Consider the following 14,559-nt stretch of genomic DNA (forward strand, 5'->3'; position numbering starts at 1 on the left):
GGGACGGGGGAAGACCGTGCCGTCTTCATAAAAAGTACCTACCACTTAGCTCCGTTTTACTGTTCTCCTACTGAGGCAAGAAATGGTAAAGCCGGCCTCAGGGGCAGTTTGGGCTTCCCAAAGTCCAGACATTGAGGAAAGCTCAAGTCCATTGCCCTGCTCCAGAGCTGCCCAATCCTCACCCCCACCTGCCCTGAAGACCTGGGGACACACCCCCGGCTGGTCCTGGTGGCCCGAGACCCATCACCGAGGGCCAGGTCCATCCGAGGTGGGCAGCATGGCAGGATGGAGGCTACGGGCAGTATGCTTGGGTGCCGGCTCTTCTGTATAGCTCTCGGGGCTGGCTGCCCCATCCAGGGAGCTGCCACAGCTGGAGTTGGGGGACAGCACGTCCTGCAGGAGGTCATCTGGAGGTGCACTGCCCCCTCCCCCACCTCCACCAGCGGCCACCACAGGGTCCTTGCCAGGCTTGACCCGCTGGGTGCCCTCCTCCTCCTGGTCATTGAGCAGCTTGGCCAGGAAGTTGATGTATTTCATGGCCAGGCGGAGGATCTCATTCTTGCTGAGCTTCTTGTCGGGGGGATGCGTGGGGATCAGCTTGCGGAGCTCAGCAAAGGCCCCATTCACATTTTGCTGCCGCCATCGCTCACGGCTGTTGGTGAAGATGCGCCTCACGACTTTGGTGTGGGGACCTGGAGGGTAGGAGGGCAAAGGTGAGGAGGAATGGGCAGGGAAAGGAACTGACTGGAGATCCCCACAAGGCATCTTCTCTGGTGGAAAAGGAGGAAAAACCTTGGGAAAAATTCACTGGAAAACCTAAAGTTTCTTTTACTTAGAAAACTCCTACTCATGCCTCAAAACCCATTTTGTTTCCTTTTCTCTGAGGACTTCCCTTGACCCCTCCAAATAGATCTAACCAACTGCCAGGGCCCTGTAATCCCTTGATATCCACTGTTCTTGTCTCCCTCTCTGGGTTATGAGACATTTGAGGGTACTGTCATTCATTTATTCACTTGTGCCCACAGACCATATAGAATAGATTGGAAGACAAACCTAGAGATAGACTTTCTGGGTTCAGTTCCTGACTACTATACATGAGATAGTGACTCTGGGCAAGATATGTACTCTCTATGCCTGAGCTTCATCCTCTGTAAAATGGCGATAATACTCGTAACTCAAGTCATAAGACTGTCACATGGATCTAATAACAAACACAGGTAAAGCACATAACAACTGCCCTACAGGAAGCATTCAATGTCAACTAGTGTTACCTATTAATCAGCTATTTACTAATAATGGGTGCTGTTCTAAGCACTAAGGAATAATGGTGAACAAAACAGAGCCCTGCCCTCAGGCAGTCTACATTTTAATGGGGGTAACTGATGATGAACTAGTAGCAAACAAACAGGAGGTTGAATGTAAGTGAAAGATGGACAGGAGCGACCTTATTTAGGTAAAGCAGCTAGGGACAGCCTTCAAGAGGAGAGGACACCTATAAGGTAAGAACTTAAGGCTGAAGAAGCGCCTGAAGAAGGCACCAAAATGGAAGTGGGAAGAGTGCTCCAGCAGAGGGAACGGCATGTGCAAAAACAAAGACTGACCTGGAAGAGGGCTAAAGCCACCATGTTTGATGAGCATGGGTGCAATCAGAGGAGGCTGAGTGTAGATCCCATGGGGTGTGGGAAAGCATGGAGTAGGGGAGAGCAAAGGTCTGCTGACTGACTGATCCTGCTGGGGAAGGGAGGGGCACTGGAGGACAGAACAGAGACCAGAGGGGGAGGACCCACCCTGTGAGCTCTCTCCCAAAGAGGAGGAGTAGATGGTCAGGCATGGCGTGGGCTCCAGGCAGGCATCTGAGGGCTGCTTCAGCCTCTCCACGTCCACGAGCGCTGGCTACAGGTTGGGTGCCAAGCACTTACGTACTGAGACTTGTGGAGCAGAGGTAGACACCAACTTGCATGTATCAAGCACCAACTTGCATGTATCTCCTACATGCATGTCATCCCATACACATACGCACCCCGTGACTTCCCAGGGAGGCTCAAGGATGCTCACAGTGCCCCTGAGACTTTCCAAGCCCCAAAAGGCCCAGCTGATTCTTTGCCACAGGCCACAACCAGGTGCCTGCTAAGCAGTCCTACCCTGGGCACCTGAGGGGAAATAACTTGCTGTTTTTGGGGATGGAGGCCAGTGAGGGGAGTTCCTCGGCTAAGCACCACACTAAATGTCCAAGCCTGGTCTGGGATTCCCAAGCCAGAGGAAGACAGGAGAGGGCCTGCCAGTGCTCCTGATCCTGGGCTGAGGTGGCTGCTTCCCTCCTCTGCATCCCAGAGATGCAGAGCTGGCTCTAGGCAGTCCTTGGGAGGGCCTAAGGGAACTGCCAGCCTTGGAATATTTGGTTTACCTTCTTCCAGTAACCCTGAAACCAGTCCTCAGAATGTGGAAACTTGGGCATAGGAGAAGAGAGGAGAGCCCAAGGTTTCTCCTCAGTCCCACTGACCCAGACCCTGACCCAGCTCATCCCTGCTTGACGCTCCCTGCTTGGTCATCTCTCATTCTCTCTCCTACGTGCATGTGCACCCCATGCACATATGCACCCCGTGACTTCCCAGGGAGGCTCACTGATGCCCACAGTGCCCCTGAGACTTTCCAAGCCCCAAAGGCCCAGCTGATTCTTTGCCACAGGCCAGAACCAGGCGCCTGCTGAGCAGTCCTACCCTGGGCACCTCAGGGGAAATAACTTGCTGTTTTGGGGCATGGAGGCCATCGAGGGGAGTTCCTCGGCTACCGGCTGGTGCTGACTGATCTTGAAAGAGCACGGAGGTGGGGGTGGGGAGCACTATGACTGCTTTCAAAGCTAGGGCCAGCCGGACTCCAGAAGTGGGGCTGGGGTTACAAGGAGTATTCAGGACTCTGCTGTGTGACCTTGAACAGGTTGCTTAACCTCTCTGAACCTCAATTTCCTGTAAAATGAAAATGCTAATTGATCTCAGAGGTTTGTGGTGAGGATTAAACAAAAATCAAAAATACAAAACCCACAGTGCATAGTGGATGTCCAAAAAGCAGTAGCATTTTTGTTATCAATTGGCTGCCTTTCCCACTCCGAAGAGCTGCCTGAGGACTGCTTGTGATGAGCAGTGTGCTGGGCACTTGGAGTACAGGCAGGAACAAGGCAGAAAAAAACTCTTTGTTAAGTAGTAGGAGGAATACTGGTCCCCAAAACCTTCCACCACTACCTGACAGGCAAGGAAAGAGAAGGGGAGGGAATGAACCTTCACATGTCCTCATAACCTACCCAGAGCCAGGCCCGAAAAACACTTCACCCCCTGCGCTCCTTCAAAAATCTATGGGGAAGCTATTCTTCTCCCCCATTTCATGTGAGGAAACTGAGGCCCAGAAAAATTCAACAACAGGAATCCACATCAAGTCCTGACTTTAGATCTTGCATTAGTTCTACTTCTACGGACTCTTTTTGATGAAAGCTCTGAATTCTAAGTTCCATGGACATATTCTGCACCCATCCCACCCTACCCCCCCCACCGCCCCCCCCCCCCCCCCCCCCCCCCGGCCACACACACACACCCTTGCCTCCACCTCCATTTCTGTTTATTCCTCCCAGGCTCCTTCCTACTTCTCTATACCTTCCTCTTTCCCAAGTCTGTCCACCCCTCAGCTCCTCCATCTCCCTCCAGCTGGGCACTGAGCAGTCCTCATTTATGGTAATGGCTTCCCTACACTCCTGCACTTCCTCCAAGCCCTCACCCTCCTGCCCCTCCTCACCTTCCTCTCCTCTGTACCTGATTCTGATGCCTCTGCCCTTTGCAAAAAAACGCCTCTTTCCTGGGGAACATCAGGACTGGTCCCACCTACTTGCTGTTTGGCACACCCCTGCCCCTCTCTAACCAAGCAGCACAGACACCAACAGCCCTGCCCTCTCCTCCCTATACCCCTGTGCCCAGGCCAGTTGGGTCTTTTGAGGTCTGTTCCTTGTCCAGACTCCAGCTCCCTCCTCTCCAGAATGTCACTGAGGACTCCCCTTCAGAAGCTCTGCCCACTGCACATATCCCTGCTACCCGCTCTCTGCACAAAGCCCAGCCTGGCTCCGGGAACACAGGAACCCCCACCCCCACCCCCACCTAGGCTGAAACGCTAGAAACCAAGGATTGGCTCCAAGGCCCTCAGCTCTGAAGAGCCCGCTCTCCTGCCCCCTAGTGCCGGGCCCGTCTACTACATCAGGCCAACCTGGGGAAAAGCAGGGGGTCCTCCAAGTTTCCCACTCATCCAACCTTTCCCCAGGAATACCCAGTCGGGAAGAGCTCGAGGGTGTGGAATGGGACAAGCGGTTCCCACAGTATAGGGTCCTGGGATGAGACCCTTGAAATACAACTGTGAGCAAGGAACAGAACCCAGAGTCCAAGAAGGACTTGGGAGGGGGTGCAGGGAATCCCTAAGGTCTGGCTTAGCACCAGGGGACACCACACATTCTGCCCAGCATCCTTGTCAAGCGCAGGAATGGAGCCTGGTGTGGTAACTACTACTGACCCTAGAGGTCTGGGCTCAGCGCCACAATGTGTCCTCACACCCATGTCCCCTCTCCCCAGGACTGAATATGCCTGCCCCTGGCCTCACCCACAACTTCCCTGAGTCCCAGGTCTGAAGAGCCCGCCAGCCACAGGAAGGGAAGAGGGTGAAGAGTGTGGCAAGGTGAGGGCATTCTGGGGCACCAAGGCTGTGCACCCATCTACCTGAGACAGAAATCTCTGCTGTTCCCTCCTTTGGGTGGCCCTAACCAGTGTAGGGGGTGAGTACAAAGGTGAGCTGGGGGTACTCACCATCAGTAATCTCCATCTCGTAAGGGGAGGGTCTCCTCTTCACTCTGTTGTTGGTGGCAAACATAGGGAAGGCATCAGGCTCCCCAAAAAATCCACTGTGGGAGGGAACAGATCACAAGATCACATGTAGGGTAGTGGGGGGAAGAGGCTCCTTAGGACCTTCCCCCCAATGTTCTTGAATTTCCCCAACCCTGGAAAAACAAAGGCAGCTCTGGTCCCTTCCCACAGGCATTGGGGGTACTAAGCGCATGAAACACACAGAGAATGAGCCTCTCGCCAGGGGGAACAGCAAGGGGAAGACACACTCTCACACACAATCAGAGGTGAAGCACGGGGCAAACACAAAAATGAACACACACGCACCCCCTCCCCAGGTACAAGCACGGGACCCACACAGACAACGCCCCTCCTAGACCATGCTCACACAGCAGACGTGGCCCTCAGATCCCGGGTGACTCCAGCACCACCGAAGGGGCCCTGCCCCTCCCGTCAACATCACCCCACCTTCACTCCTGCCCAGGACACAGCCCCAGAGGCCGATGGATAGACACCAGACAGGAAACCCTGACTCACCATCACCGCCTGCTCCCACCCCCACCCTGGCCTCTGCTTCTCTGGGCTTCCCCACACTCACTGCCCCTCACTCACTGCCCCCACTCCCCCTATCCCTGTCTCTTCTTGTCCCCAACCCACCCTCCTCCCACCTCCCCAGCCCAGCAAGGAAAGGCGCTGGGGTAAAGGCCCAGAGTCCGTCCACACTAGGGACAGAGGAGAGAGGAGCGACCACTCCCTGGGAGGGCCCTAAGCTGAGAGCTAGAGGAGGGGCCCCCTCGCGACCATTCCCAGCTCCCTATCCCTTACCTGTCCTCAGAGGGCTGCAGCCTCCAGAACTTCACAGCGGAGGGCCTTCCACTCGCCCCTGCTTGGTACCCACACGCGGGGCATTGGCACCTGTCCCCCCACCACCTCCATTCGGCACTGGGCGCCGGCTCCCAGCCAGCCACATGCCCACCCTCCCCCTGCTTGGTTACACACACCCCAACACGTCGCGCGTCACAAGGCACCCCCATGTGCTACACACACACACACACACACACACACACACACACACGGACACTCCCTCCGCGGGCCCGTGTCTCGCCTCCAGGCTGTGGGCTGCGGGTCCAGAGGCCCCTCTGCTCCCGAGCGCCGCAGGGGAGCCGCGGGCCGCGCCCACCCGCCCGCGGGGGACCCTGACCTGCCGAGGGAGGCCAGCGGCTGGCTGAGGCTGTAGAGCAGCGCGCGGCCGGGGGCGGCGGGGGCCGCCAGCGCGGGCGGGCTCAGCTGCACCATGCGGCCGTCTCCGGGCAGCTCCGCGGGGGCCGGGGCGGGCGCCGGGGCGGGCCCGGGCGGGCGGCACAGCTCGGTGGTGGGCACCCGATGGCGCGCTTCGGCCGCCGCCGCGTCGCGGCCCTTTAAGTCCCGCGCGGCGCCGCCCCGCCGACGGGGCCGCCCCCCGGGGCGCCGCGCGCGCCCAGCTCGATGACCGGGGGCTCCGCCGGGGCCGCGCGGCCCGTCTCCTTGGCGACGCCGTTGAGCAGGACCAGGTGCGGGGGGGCCATGCGCGCCTCGGCCGCGTCCCGTCCCTCGAGCGCGGGGTCACTGCGTGCCGCCTCGCTCGGCGGCCGCTCCGTCATCCTGCGGGCAGACAGACAGACAGCCGCCCCGCTCTGACAACCGCCCGCGGCCCGCGAGCCCGGGGCGGGGTGCAGGGCGAGGGGCGGGGAGAGACTCACGCACCCCCCGAGACCCGACGGGAGGCCGCCGACTTGGAGCCGCGTGGACAGGCGCCCGCCCTCGGGGGCTGGAGGCCCGGTGGGGCGCGCGAGGGCCGGAAGGGGGGCGCGGGTTGGGGGGAGACGGGAGACAGACGCGGAGGACCGAAAGGACAGAGGTGGGGAGAGGTGACAAACATTGGGAGAAAGGCGATCCAGCCAGCGAAAGAACAACAGAAGGGGAAAAAGGAGGAAGGAAATGTAGAACCAGGCGAGAAAGCAACACCGCCTGGTCCCCCTCTCAGGCCGCAGGGGAAGAGGAGGGAGCGAACCCCCGACTGTGTTCTTCCCGCCCCCCCCCCTTTTGGTTTTGGCGGGGAATCCGTCTCCAGGAGGTGGGGTATTTTCTGAACCTTCCTCACCTCAGCAAAGCCCTCCCCTAGTCTATCTCCACACACACACACCCCCAAAAAAAGATGGGGGCAGTGTAAGGTGGAGGAGGGGAGCAGGGTGCTTGGGGAGTGGAGGCTTCAGGAACTAGGGTCCACTCGACTAGGGCTATTAGAGCTTCCAGGGGAGGAACCAGGTGCTCCTTCCAACACAGTCAGCCACTTCAGCGGTGTCTACTCACACTAAACAATCCACCCTGTATTCTGTGCCCCCACCTTCCTGCAGCCCCTTACTCCCACCTCTAGGTGAGACACCAGGGAGCGAAGAGGCTCCTGCCTCCCTGAGCACTTCACCCCCTTCAGCTCTGCTGGATTCCAAAATGAGTGGGTCTGGAAGGAGGCCTGGCTGAGGCTGCAGGAGCCTAGGCATTCAGAGTGCCCTGAGGCCCCTGGTGTCTGAGTCTCAGGCAGCAGCAAGGGGTGACTGCAGGGCCTCTGGCCTCTTCCAGCACTTCCTGATGCCCCTCTCCCTCCTTGGTGTTGTCCTTTGGGACTCGGGAGGACTAACTCCATTATGTATTTAAACGCACTGTGCAAATGCATGAGTAAATATTATTATTGACAAAGAGAAAGGACCAGGGAGGGAAATGCCTTTCCCAAGGTCACACAATCCTGTTTTCAACTGAGGCTAAATCTAACAGATTCAGATTACCTGTCCTATCCTCCCCTGAACACCCTCACACATATACCCCTGGAGCGGAGGGTTCCCCTCTTCACAACCGCACTCCAGGATGTTCTACTAGCAATAGCTTGGGTTCTTGCATCCCCCTGCTTCGATGCCAACGGGGCCAGGCCCCAGCACAAAATAAAAGCAGAAAAATCTATGCGACTCTGACTTCAGAATTTGGGGATATTTGTGAGTTGTTGTTATTAGAAAAATTAAAATATAGTCAACTCGATGAGGCTTTACAAGATGTTCAAAATGAGGTTGCTGCTCTGAGAATTATGTAATTGAGGCATTTCATAGCAGAAAATAAATTCATAAAAATCCAATTCAGTCCCAAGCGGGGTCCTTCTGATCACTCACAGCAGCCGGCGCGCTCCCATTCTGCTCTGCGCTGCCCTGCCGAGGAGTGCGCCTGGGAGCCAGCCTTCCTCCCACCCGCCCCCACCCCCGCAGAAGAGAGAATGGACACCACTAGGGACAGAAGGGAGAGGAAACTGCTCTGGAGCTGAGCTCAATTGCCACCAGATACACCAGCCACTGGAGAATCACCATTCAGATGGCACTCCTGCTCCGGATCAGGCACAGCCCTGTGAGCCTGGCCCAGAAACAACAAAACTCCCTGACACCTGGTGTGCCGAAGCTGGAATGGCAATGGGACTAAGATGCTTCGTTGAAAGCGAGTTTATGATTATGGTGGAGACAATAGATTTGGATGGACGGAATGGGACCACCAGGGCGCTGTAACCATTAGAAATGCACCCTATGTATACCAGGTCTGGACCCCCTGACTCACGCCCCCCACCCCTGGTGAAATGCACCAGAAACACCTCATTCTGTAATGAAATATACAGCCCCCGGTGCTGGCTCTCTACCTCACTATCCAGACTCATTCCTGTGCATCCAGTACATGTGCTTCGGCCCCAGCTTCTAACCGAGTCACAGTGTGCACCGCAATGGCCAGAATGAACTCAAGCCCTCCTTACGACTGTTTATACTCGCTGAGTAACTCCAGGGCTCCCTGCACAGGGGCAAAGGGAGCCCATGTTCCAGATGAGTTGACCCTGGCCCCGAATGCCCTCTCCAAACACCTATAATGATCTGTATCTCAGAGGCTCCCTATGAGAAAGCTACGATTGGTCCCCAGGGTCTGTGGCCCACTTCTCCCGGCCCCTTGGGGGGCCCCAAGGAAACCCAGTGAGCTCTTCTGCAACCAGGGTAGCCCTGGTGAGCTATGCTCCTGAGGAAGCCACAGGAGGACCCACAAGTATGTTCATTTGTCAAACCGCATCACTTAGTTTTGGTTAAGATCACTAAAGGGAAAAAGGCTGAGAGATTTTTATTTGTTTTTATGTGGGTAAGGTAAGGGGGAGGGGGTTAAGGTTTCAACTAAATGCACAAGACCATTATAACTCCTCTGTCTTTGTGTCGCTGCGACCCAGTGCACAGGAGGCAACACCAGATCCTCATCTGTGGCTGTGCCTGCTCAGAACATCTCTGCGCCAGCCTCTAACCAAGACAGACATGGCAGCTGCTGGAAGGCAGGCACTGGGCTCCCCTAGCTCCCAACTCTCCCGGCGGAGAATTTCTTACAATATGTGTAAACAGCCTCAGCTGCACCCCAGTTAGAGCCTTTGCCTAACAACCTCCGGAGTCCCGGAGTCCCTCATACCGTACCCACACCCGCTGAACCCCCTGAGGGAGCCCAAGCCTGCAGAAGACCCCAAATTGTCAGTAAACAGAATCACTTTCCCCACCACCACCGCAGAAGGTGGGTGTTCAGGCGCTGCCCCGCCCTAGGACTTAGGCCTCCGTCAGGCCCACCAGGGTCAGGACTGTGCTAGCCAGGATGGCTGCGGCCTTCTTCCTGCTGGAGTTCCAGGCTAGGGCAGCCTGCCCACCCCGTATCCATGTCGCCGCCCCAAAGTTCCAGCCTTGTGAAAGGTCCACAGAACCAGGAATGATGGGAGCAGCCAGGGGGACCAAATCCAACCAGCTGTTTTTACCCAGGGTCAGAAAAGGAAAAGGCCCTGCTGCTGACGGCCACAGAGGCCATCAGCAGCAGGGCCTGTAATCCCCAGCTCTGGATCCCTACCCCCCTTTATCCCCACCTTCCGAGAAGGGCTCTCTTCTGTCCTGACCCCCCCCCCACCCCCAAGCAAGAACGCAAGGTTTCCCAGGACATTTCCACCTACACCATTCCCCCCCAAACTCACCTGGGGCATATTTAGAGAGACCGGCCCTCTGAGCAGGATCTCCACTCCTCCGCCGAAGAGGGCGGGAGCCGAGGTCCAGGTGGTGGACGGGGGTCTCTGCTTCCCCCTCTCTCGCGGAAAGACCAACAGTTAGGCCGCGGTGTGGTCCTGGGCGGTCTGCCGCGCCCAGAGCAGTTTCCAGGAAAGATGGGGGTGGAGGGAGAGAGGGAGGGCACGAGGGAGGGAGACAGAGAAATGGGGGGTCAATGGCTGGGAATTACCTCAAGTCCTCGCCCAGCAGCCCCGGGGATCCAGAACAGCTTTCTGCTGCGCCCCCCCCTCCGGCCCCCCAACCTGCAGGTTGATTGAAGCTCCCTCCCGGCCCCTCCCGCTAAGAAGCCGCTTACACCTGACCAATCAGGAATAACTACGGCCGCACAACCAAGGCCCCGCCGCAGACTGTCGGGAATATTTTTCGGACCCGCCGACGGGGATCCCTCTGTTGTTCAGCGCGGCGGGGCTCGTTTCAAGCACTACCGCGTCTACGCGGGTGGCTAGGGAAAGCGGGGTTCGCAGCTTGGCGGGGGGACATGGAAAAACAAGAATCCTGTCCTCACACTCCGGTCGGTGGGGGCAGAGCCTCCGAGGCCCCACGAGCTCCACGACCCCCCTGAGCCCAAAGTGAAACCAGAACCGAATCCCAAAGCTGTTCTGTCCCGCAAGAATGGAGTCGGGGCAGCGCGGCTCCAAGAAGCGGAAGGAGAGAGGCACCTGGGCGCTCCGGGCCCTGCTTTTCTTCCTACCGATGAAGAAAAAGAAAAAACCCGAAAAAGAAAAATCCCTTTCCGACTTCAGTCATCGCTCCACACAATGACTTTCGATTTTTTGGTGTTCAGACCCGCAGCGTGGAGGGGGATTGTGGCAACTGCCTGCAGCAATAACCAGGGCGCAGGGAGGGAGGGTTCAACCCCCCCCAGGCCGCTGCCCTGGGTGTAGGTCGCAGGATTTCGTTGTTCCCTCCCCCACCCCAGGCCAGGGTTTTGTTTAATTTGTTTTGCTTAAATTGTCCCGTTTAATTGGACAAGTCTTAGATCGAAGTCTTAGATGAACCGCGAAGGCTTCCCTTTTGCCCCTGTTTTGGTTGAAATATAGAAATGAGTCTTCTCCGCGGTCTCAGTCCGAGGAGGGAGATTTTCTTTCTTTTCTTCTAATCCAAACCCGGAGAGCGGTGAAAGGGAGGAGCCCAGGACGCTGGGTCGGGGGTAATTTCTGCTTTAAAACCGAGTCTCTGTGTCTGTCCCATTTTCTCCCCCTACCCCAAATCCAGCAACTTAAAAACCAGAGAGGGGGGTGGGGGGCCGGGAGAGGAGACAGCGGCTTTGTTATCCCTCCAAAGGAACCAAAAGCTCCTGGCTGCTTGGGCTTGCTCCTGGAGGATTCTTTTAATTAAAATCGGCTGATGATGGTGATGATGATGACATTAGCAACCACAATAACTGACAAGCAAAATTCTTTCTTCCGGCGCTTAGGGCACGACCGCCCCGGCCTCACCACCGCCCGGGGCGGGCTCCGGCGCAGCGAGCGCCCACCCCCGCGGGAGTGGCGCTCACCCGGAGAAGGGGCGCAAAAATGCTCCTCCGAGGCATCCCCGGGGGTCCCCACCCGCGAGCAGCGGCCTGGAGCAAGCTCCCATTGTCTTTTCCGGCCTCTCCCGCAGACCCCAGCGGCCGCGCCCGAGAAACTGACCAGCAATGGACGAAGCCCGAGGGCGACGGGACGCGATGCCGGCGGCCGCGGGCGTGAAGGTGCGGGCCTGGGCGAACGCTGCTCAGCCTCGAGCCTGGAAGAGCCTCCCATTCACTAACGAGCCCCTCAAACGCCCAGGCGCAGACTGGTCTCCGGACAGAGCAGCCGCCGATAGGGCTCTGTCTGCCCATCCAAGCCAGCACTGGCTTCCGAATACATCATAATTTGGAATAAAATGTGAAATCCGTCTCCCCGCCCCCAAGCCACCTCCTCAACGCGCGCTCCCATCGCCCCTTCGCCCTCCCTCCACCCCCCCCAGCGGCTTGTGAAGGCGCCCCTAAAGGGCACCAGCACCCTGGCGCACACCCCGCGCCGCGAGGACCCCACAGCGCCCAGCCCCACCGACGGGAAGCGAGAAGACGCTGCCCAGCCCTGCCCCGCAGGCCGGCGCGCCGGGGCCGCACATTGCCAGGCGCCACAGAACGAAATCAGCCCGATGCTGTCGTTCAGGGACACACAATTCAGGGCAGCCGGGATGGCACGCGCCCCACACCACAACGAAAGCCCCTAAACACGGGCGCCAAGCCCCCAGCACCCAGCACACAGACCTATCTCGAGCGCGCGACGGAGCATAATGAGACCCAGCGGTGCGCGGGCAGACGGGCCTTGGAGAGACCCAGTCCACACACCCACGCCCAAGCGGCGCAGACACCATCGCACTCGGACACGCAACCTCCTGCCCCCGAAGACCACATTCGGAAGCAGGCCGCATCCCCACAGCTCACGCACGCACTCTCATGACCCCGCCGCATGCAAACACCCGCGGGCAAGAAATGAGACCAACCACCGCCTCGCGCATTTCTGTCTATTGCGTAAGGAAAAAGGGGAAGGAAGGGAGTCTCCAAGTCGGGAGGGGCCGCGGCGAGGGCGCCCGAGGAATGTGCCCCCCGTCGGAACACACGAGGGAAAAGCAGCTCGACCTCCCCTTCTGCGCGTGGGGGCCAAGAGGGGGTCAATGGGTGGGGAGCTCCGTGGGAGGCCGCAGGTTGCTTTACCCTAGAAAAAGGCCAGAATGCTCACGTTTTGCCGCCACGGGGGGAAGCGTGTGGCCATTTTGAGGCCTGGTGCTTAGTGCGGAGGCCCGCGCCCCCCGCCCCCCGCCCCGCGCCCCCGCCCCCGCCCCGCGCCCCCGCCCGCGCCGCGCCCCGCGCCTGCACCGACGCGCTCTAATCCCGCTCACGTTCCAGCCTCGTTAGCATGGGCCGAGGCGCGCCGGGGCCGTGTGCGCGGCGGAGATAAGGCACCGCCGCGGGTCCGCTCGCCCCCGATAAGCGCCTCGGCCATTATGGGCCAAATGATTCATTTTAATTTGGCAATTTCACCGGAGGGAGTGGGGACTGGTTGCGCGGCGCTAGCGTCGGCTCCGGGGAGAGTTGGGCGCGCTAAGACCGGGAGGGTCCAGCCGCATTTTTGATCTCCAGGCCTCTCCGGACCCCTGCTCCGCGTCCTCTCGTTCCTTTTCCAGACGCCTTTCTGCAGCGACTTTCAGCCCAGCACGCTGTGCCCGGCCTGCTGAAGACCGAGGCACCGGAACCATCACTCTCAACTCCTCATCCTCGCTCCATTCGTTTATTTCTTTTTGGCCAGTGTCCTAGACACCCAAGTTTGTTTCTTTCTTTCTTTCTTTCTTTCTTTCTTTCTTTCTTTCTTTCTTTCTTTCTTTCTTTCTTTCTTTCTTTCTTTCTTTCTTTCTTTCTTTCTTTTCTTTTCTTTCAAAGATTTATTTATTTATGCATATAAGAGCTGGGGTACAGGCCAGAGGTGTGGGGGTGAGAGGATTCACCAGAGACAGAGTGGGGAGCAGAACAGGCAGACTGACTGAAATACACTGCTGAGGGGAGCAGCAGGTGAAGCAGGAAAGGTCCGCTGAGCCATGTGTGTAGCCCCCTGCCTGGCTGGGGGATTGAACTCTCTGCAGTGGCTGTGAACAGCTTCATAGATTGCGTCTTAACCCCTTGCGCCACCAGGGAGGACCCAGACGCCCAAATTTCAATGGTCAGCGCCTCATTCCAGAAAGCTCACCAGCTCTCCCCAACGACAACACCAGCCCCCCCAGCCTCTCCCCCTTCAGCCCTGATCCTTTATTGCTCTAAAATGACCCTCTTGCCTCTAATGTCATGGACTGAGTTCCAACTCAGGACTCTATAGAGGCAGGACTAGTGTCAGCAGAGAGATGAAAATGCCCGTTCTACTGAGTTTCAGGCTGAACCCAGGACCCAAGAACATGCCCCCACCCCCATAATATTTTAAACACTTTAATCTTACTACTGAAGCGCTGTTCTGAGCGCTCACAGATACTAACTCACTTAGTCCTCAGGGACAATTCTGAGAGGGTGGTGCTATTATTATTCTCCATTTTCAGATAAGGAAACCAAGGCTCAGAATAAAAGCAACTTTCCCAATGTTACATGTCTATTAAGTGGTGGAGCCTGCGTTTGAAGCAAACTTGGCACCAGAGTCCTTACTGGAGTTCAGCTGGTGAATATACTGGAGCCTGGGCTAGGAGGAGGGATCTGAGTTAACTTATAGTACAAACACCTATACTCTAAGGTAGAAATCTGGGTTCAGTGCAGGGGTGGTGACTGGGGCTCAGGGTTCAGCCTATGGAGGGTATCTGCGTTCATTCTTTTAGTTTGGACTAGAAACAGCATAGGCTTAAATCTTAGCACAAGTCACTTAGCACTCTCTGACCCTCAGTTTCCTCATCTATAAAATGGAAAGGATAAAGCCTTCCTCACAGAGTTGTCATGAGGATTGAATTAAATGACCTTTAAAAGGTGGTGAATTAAGTACTAATCTGTAGCATCTCACCCAGTCCTGAGCCCAGGACGACATCAAGAGCACCTGCATGAGTGTTTT

At 57.4% G+C, this 14,559-nt stretch overlaps 1 protein-coding gene across 1 annotated transcript; it reads right to left on the bottom strand.

Annotated features, from left to right (window-relative positions):
• Nucleotides 1-210: 210 nt before the first annotated feature.
• TAL1 (TAL bHLH transcription factor 1, erythroid differentiation factor) lies at nt 211-12,759 on the bottom strand. Its single transcript, XM_037499864.2, is given in 6 exon segments — nt 211-692; nt 4,833-4,927; nt 6,070-6,310; nt 6,313-6,509; nt 9,916-10,071; nt 12,721-12,759. Coding segments are annotated over 4 exon segments (981 nt in total). The 5' UTR covers nt 6,509; nt 9,916-10,071; nt 12,721-12,759; the 3' UTR covers nt 211-243.
• Between the last annotated feature and the right edge of the window lie 1,800 nt (nt 12,760-14,559).

This window comes from Talpa occidentalis, unplaced genomic scaffold, assembly GCF_014898055.3.
Source record: "Talpa occidentalis isolate TD23 unplaced genomic scaffold, MPIMG_talOcc4v2.1 talOcc4.9, whole genome shotgun sequence".
Taxonomy (NCBI): domain Eukaryota; kingdom Metazoa; phylum Chordata; class Mammalia; order Eulipotyphla; family Talpidae; genus Talpa; species Talpa occidentalis.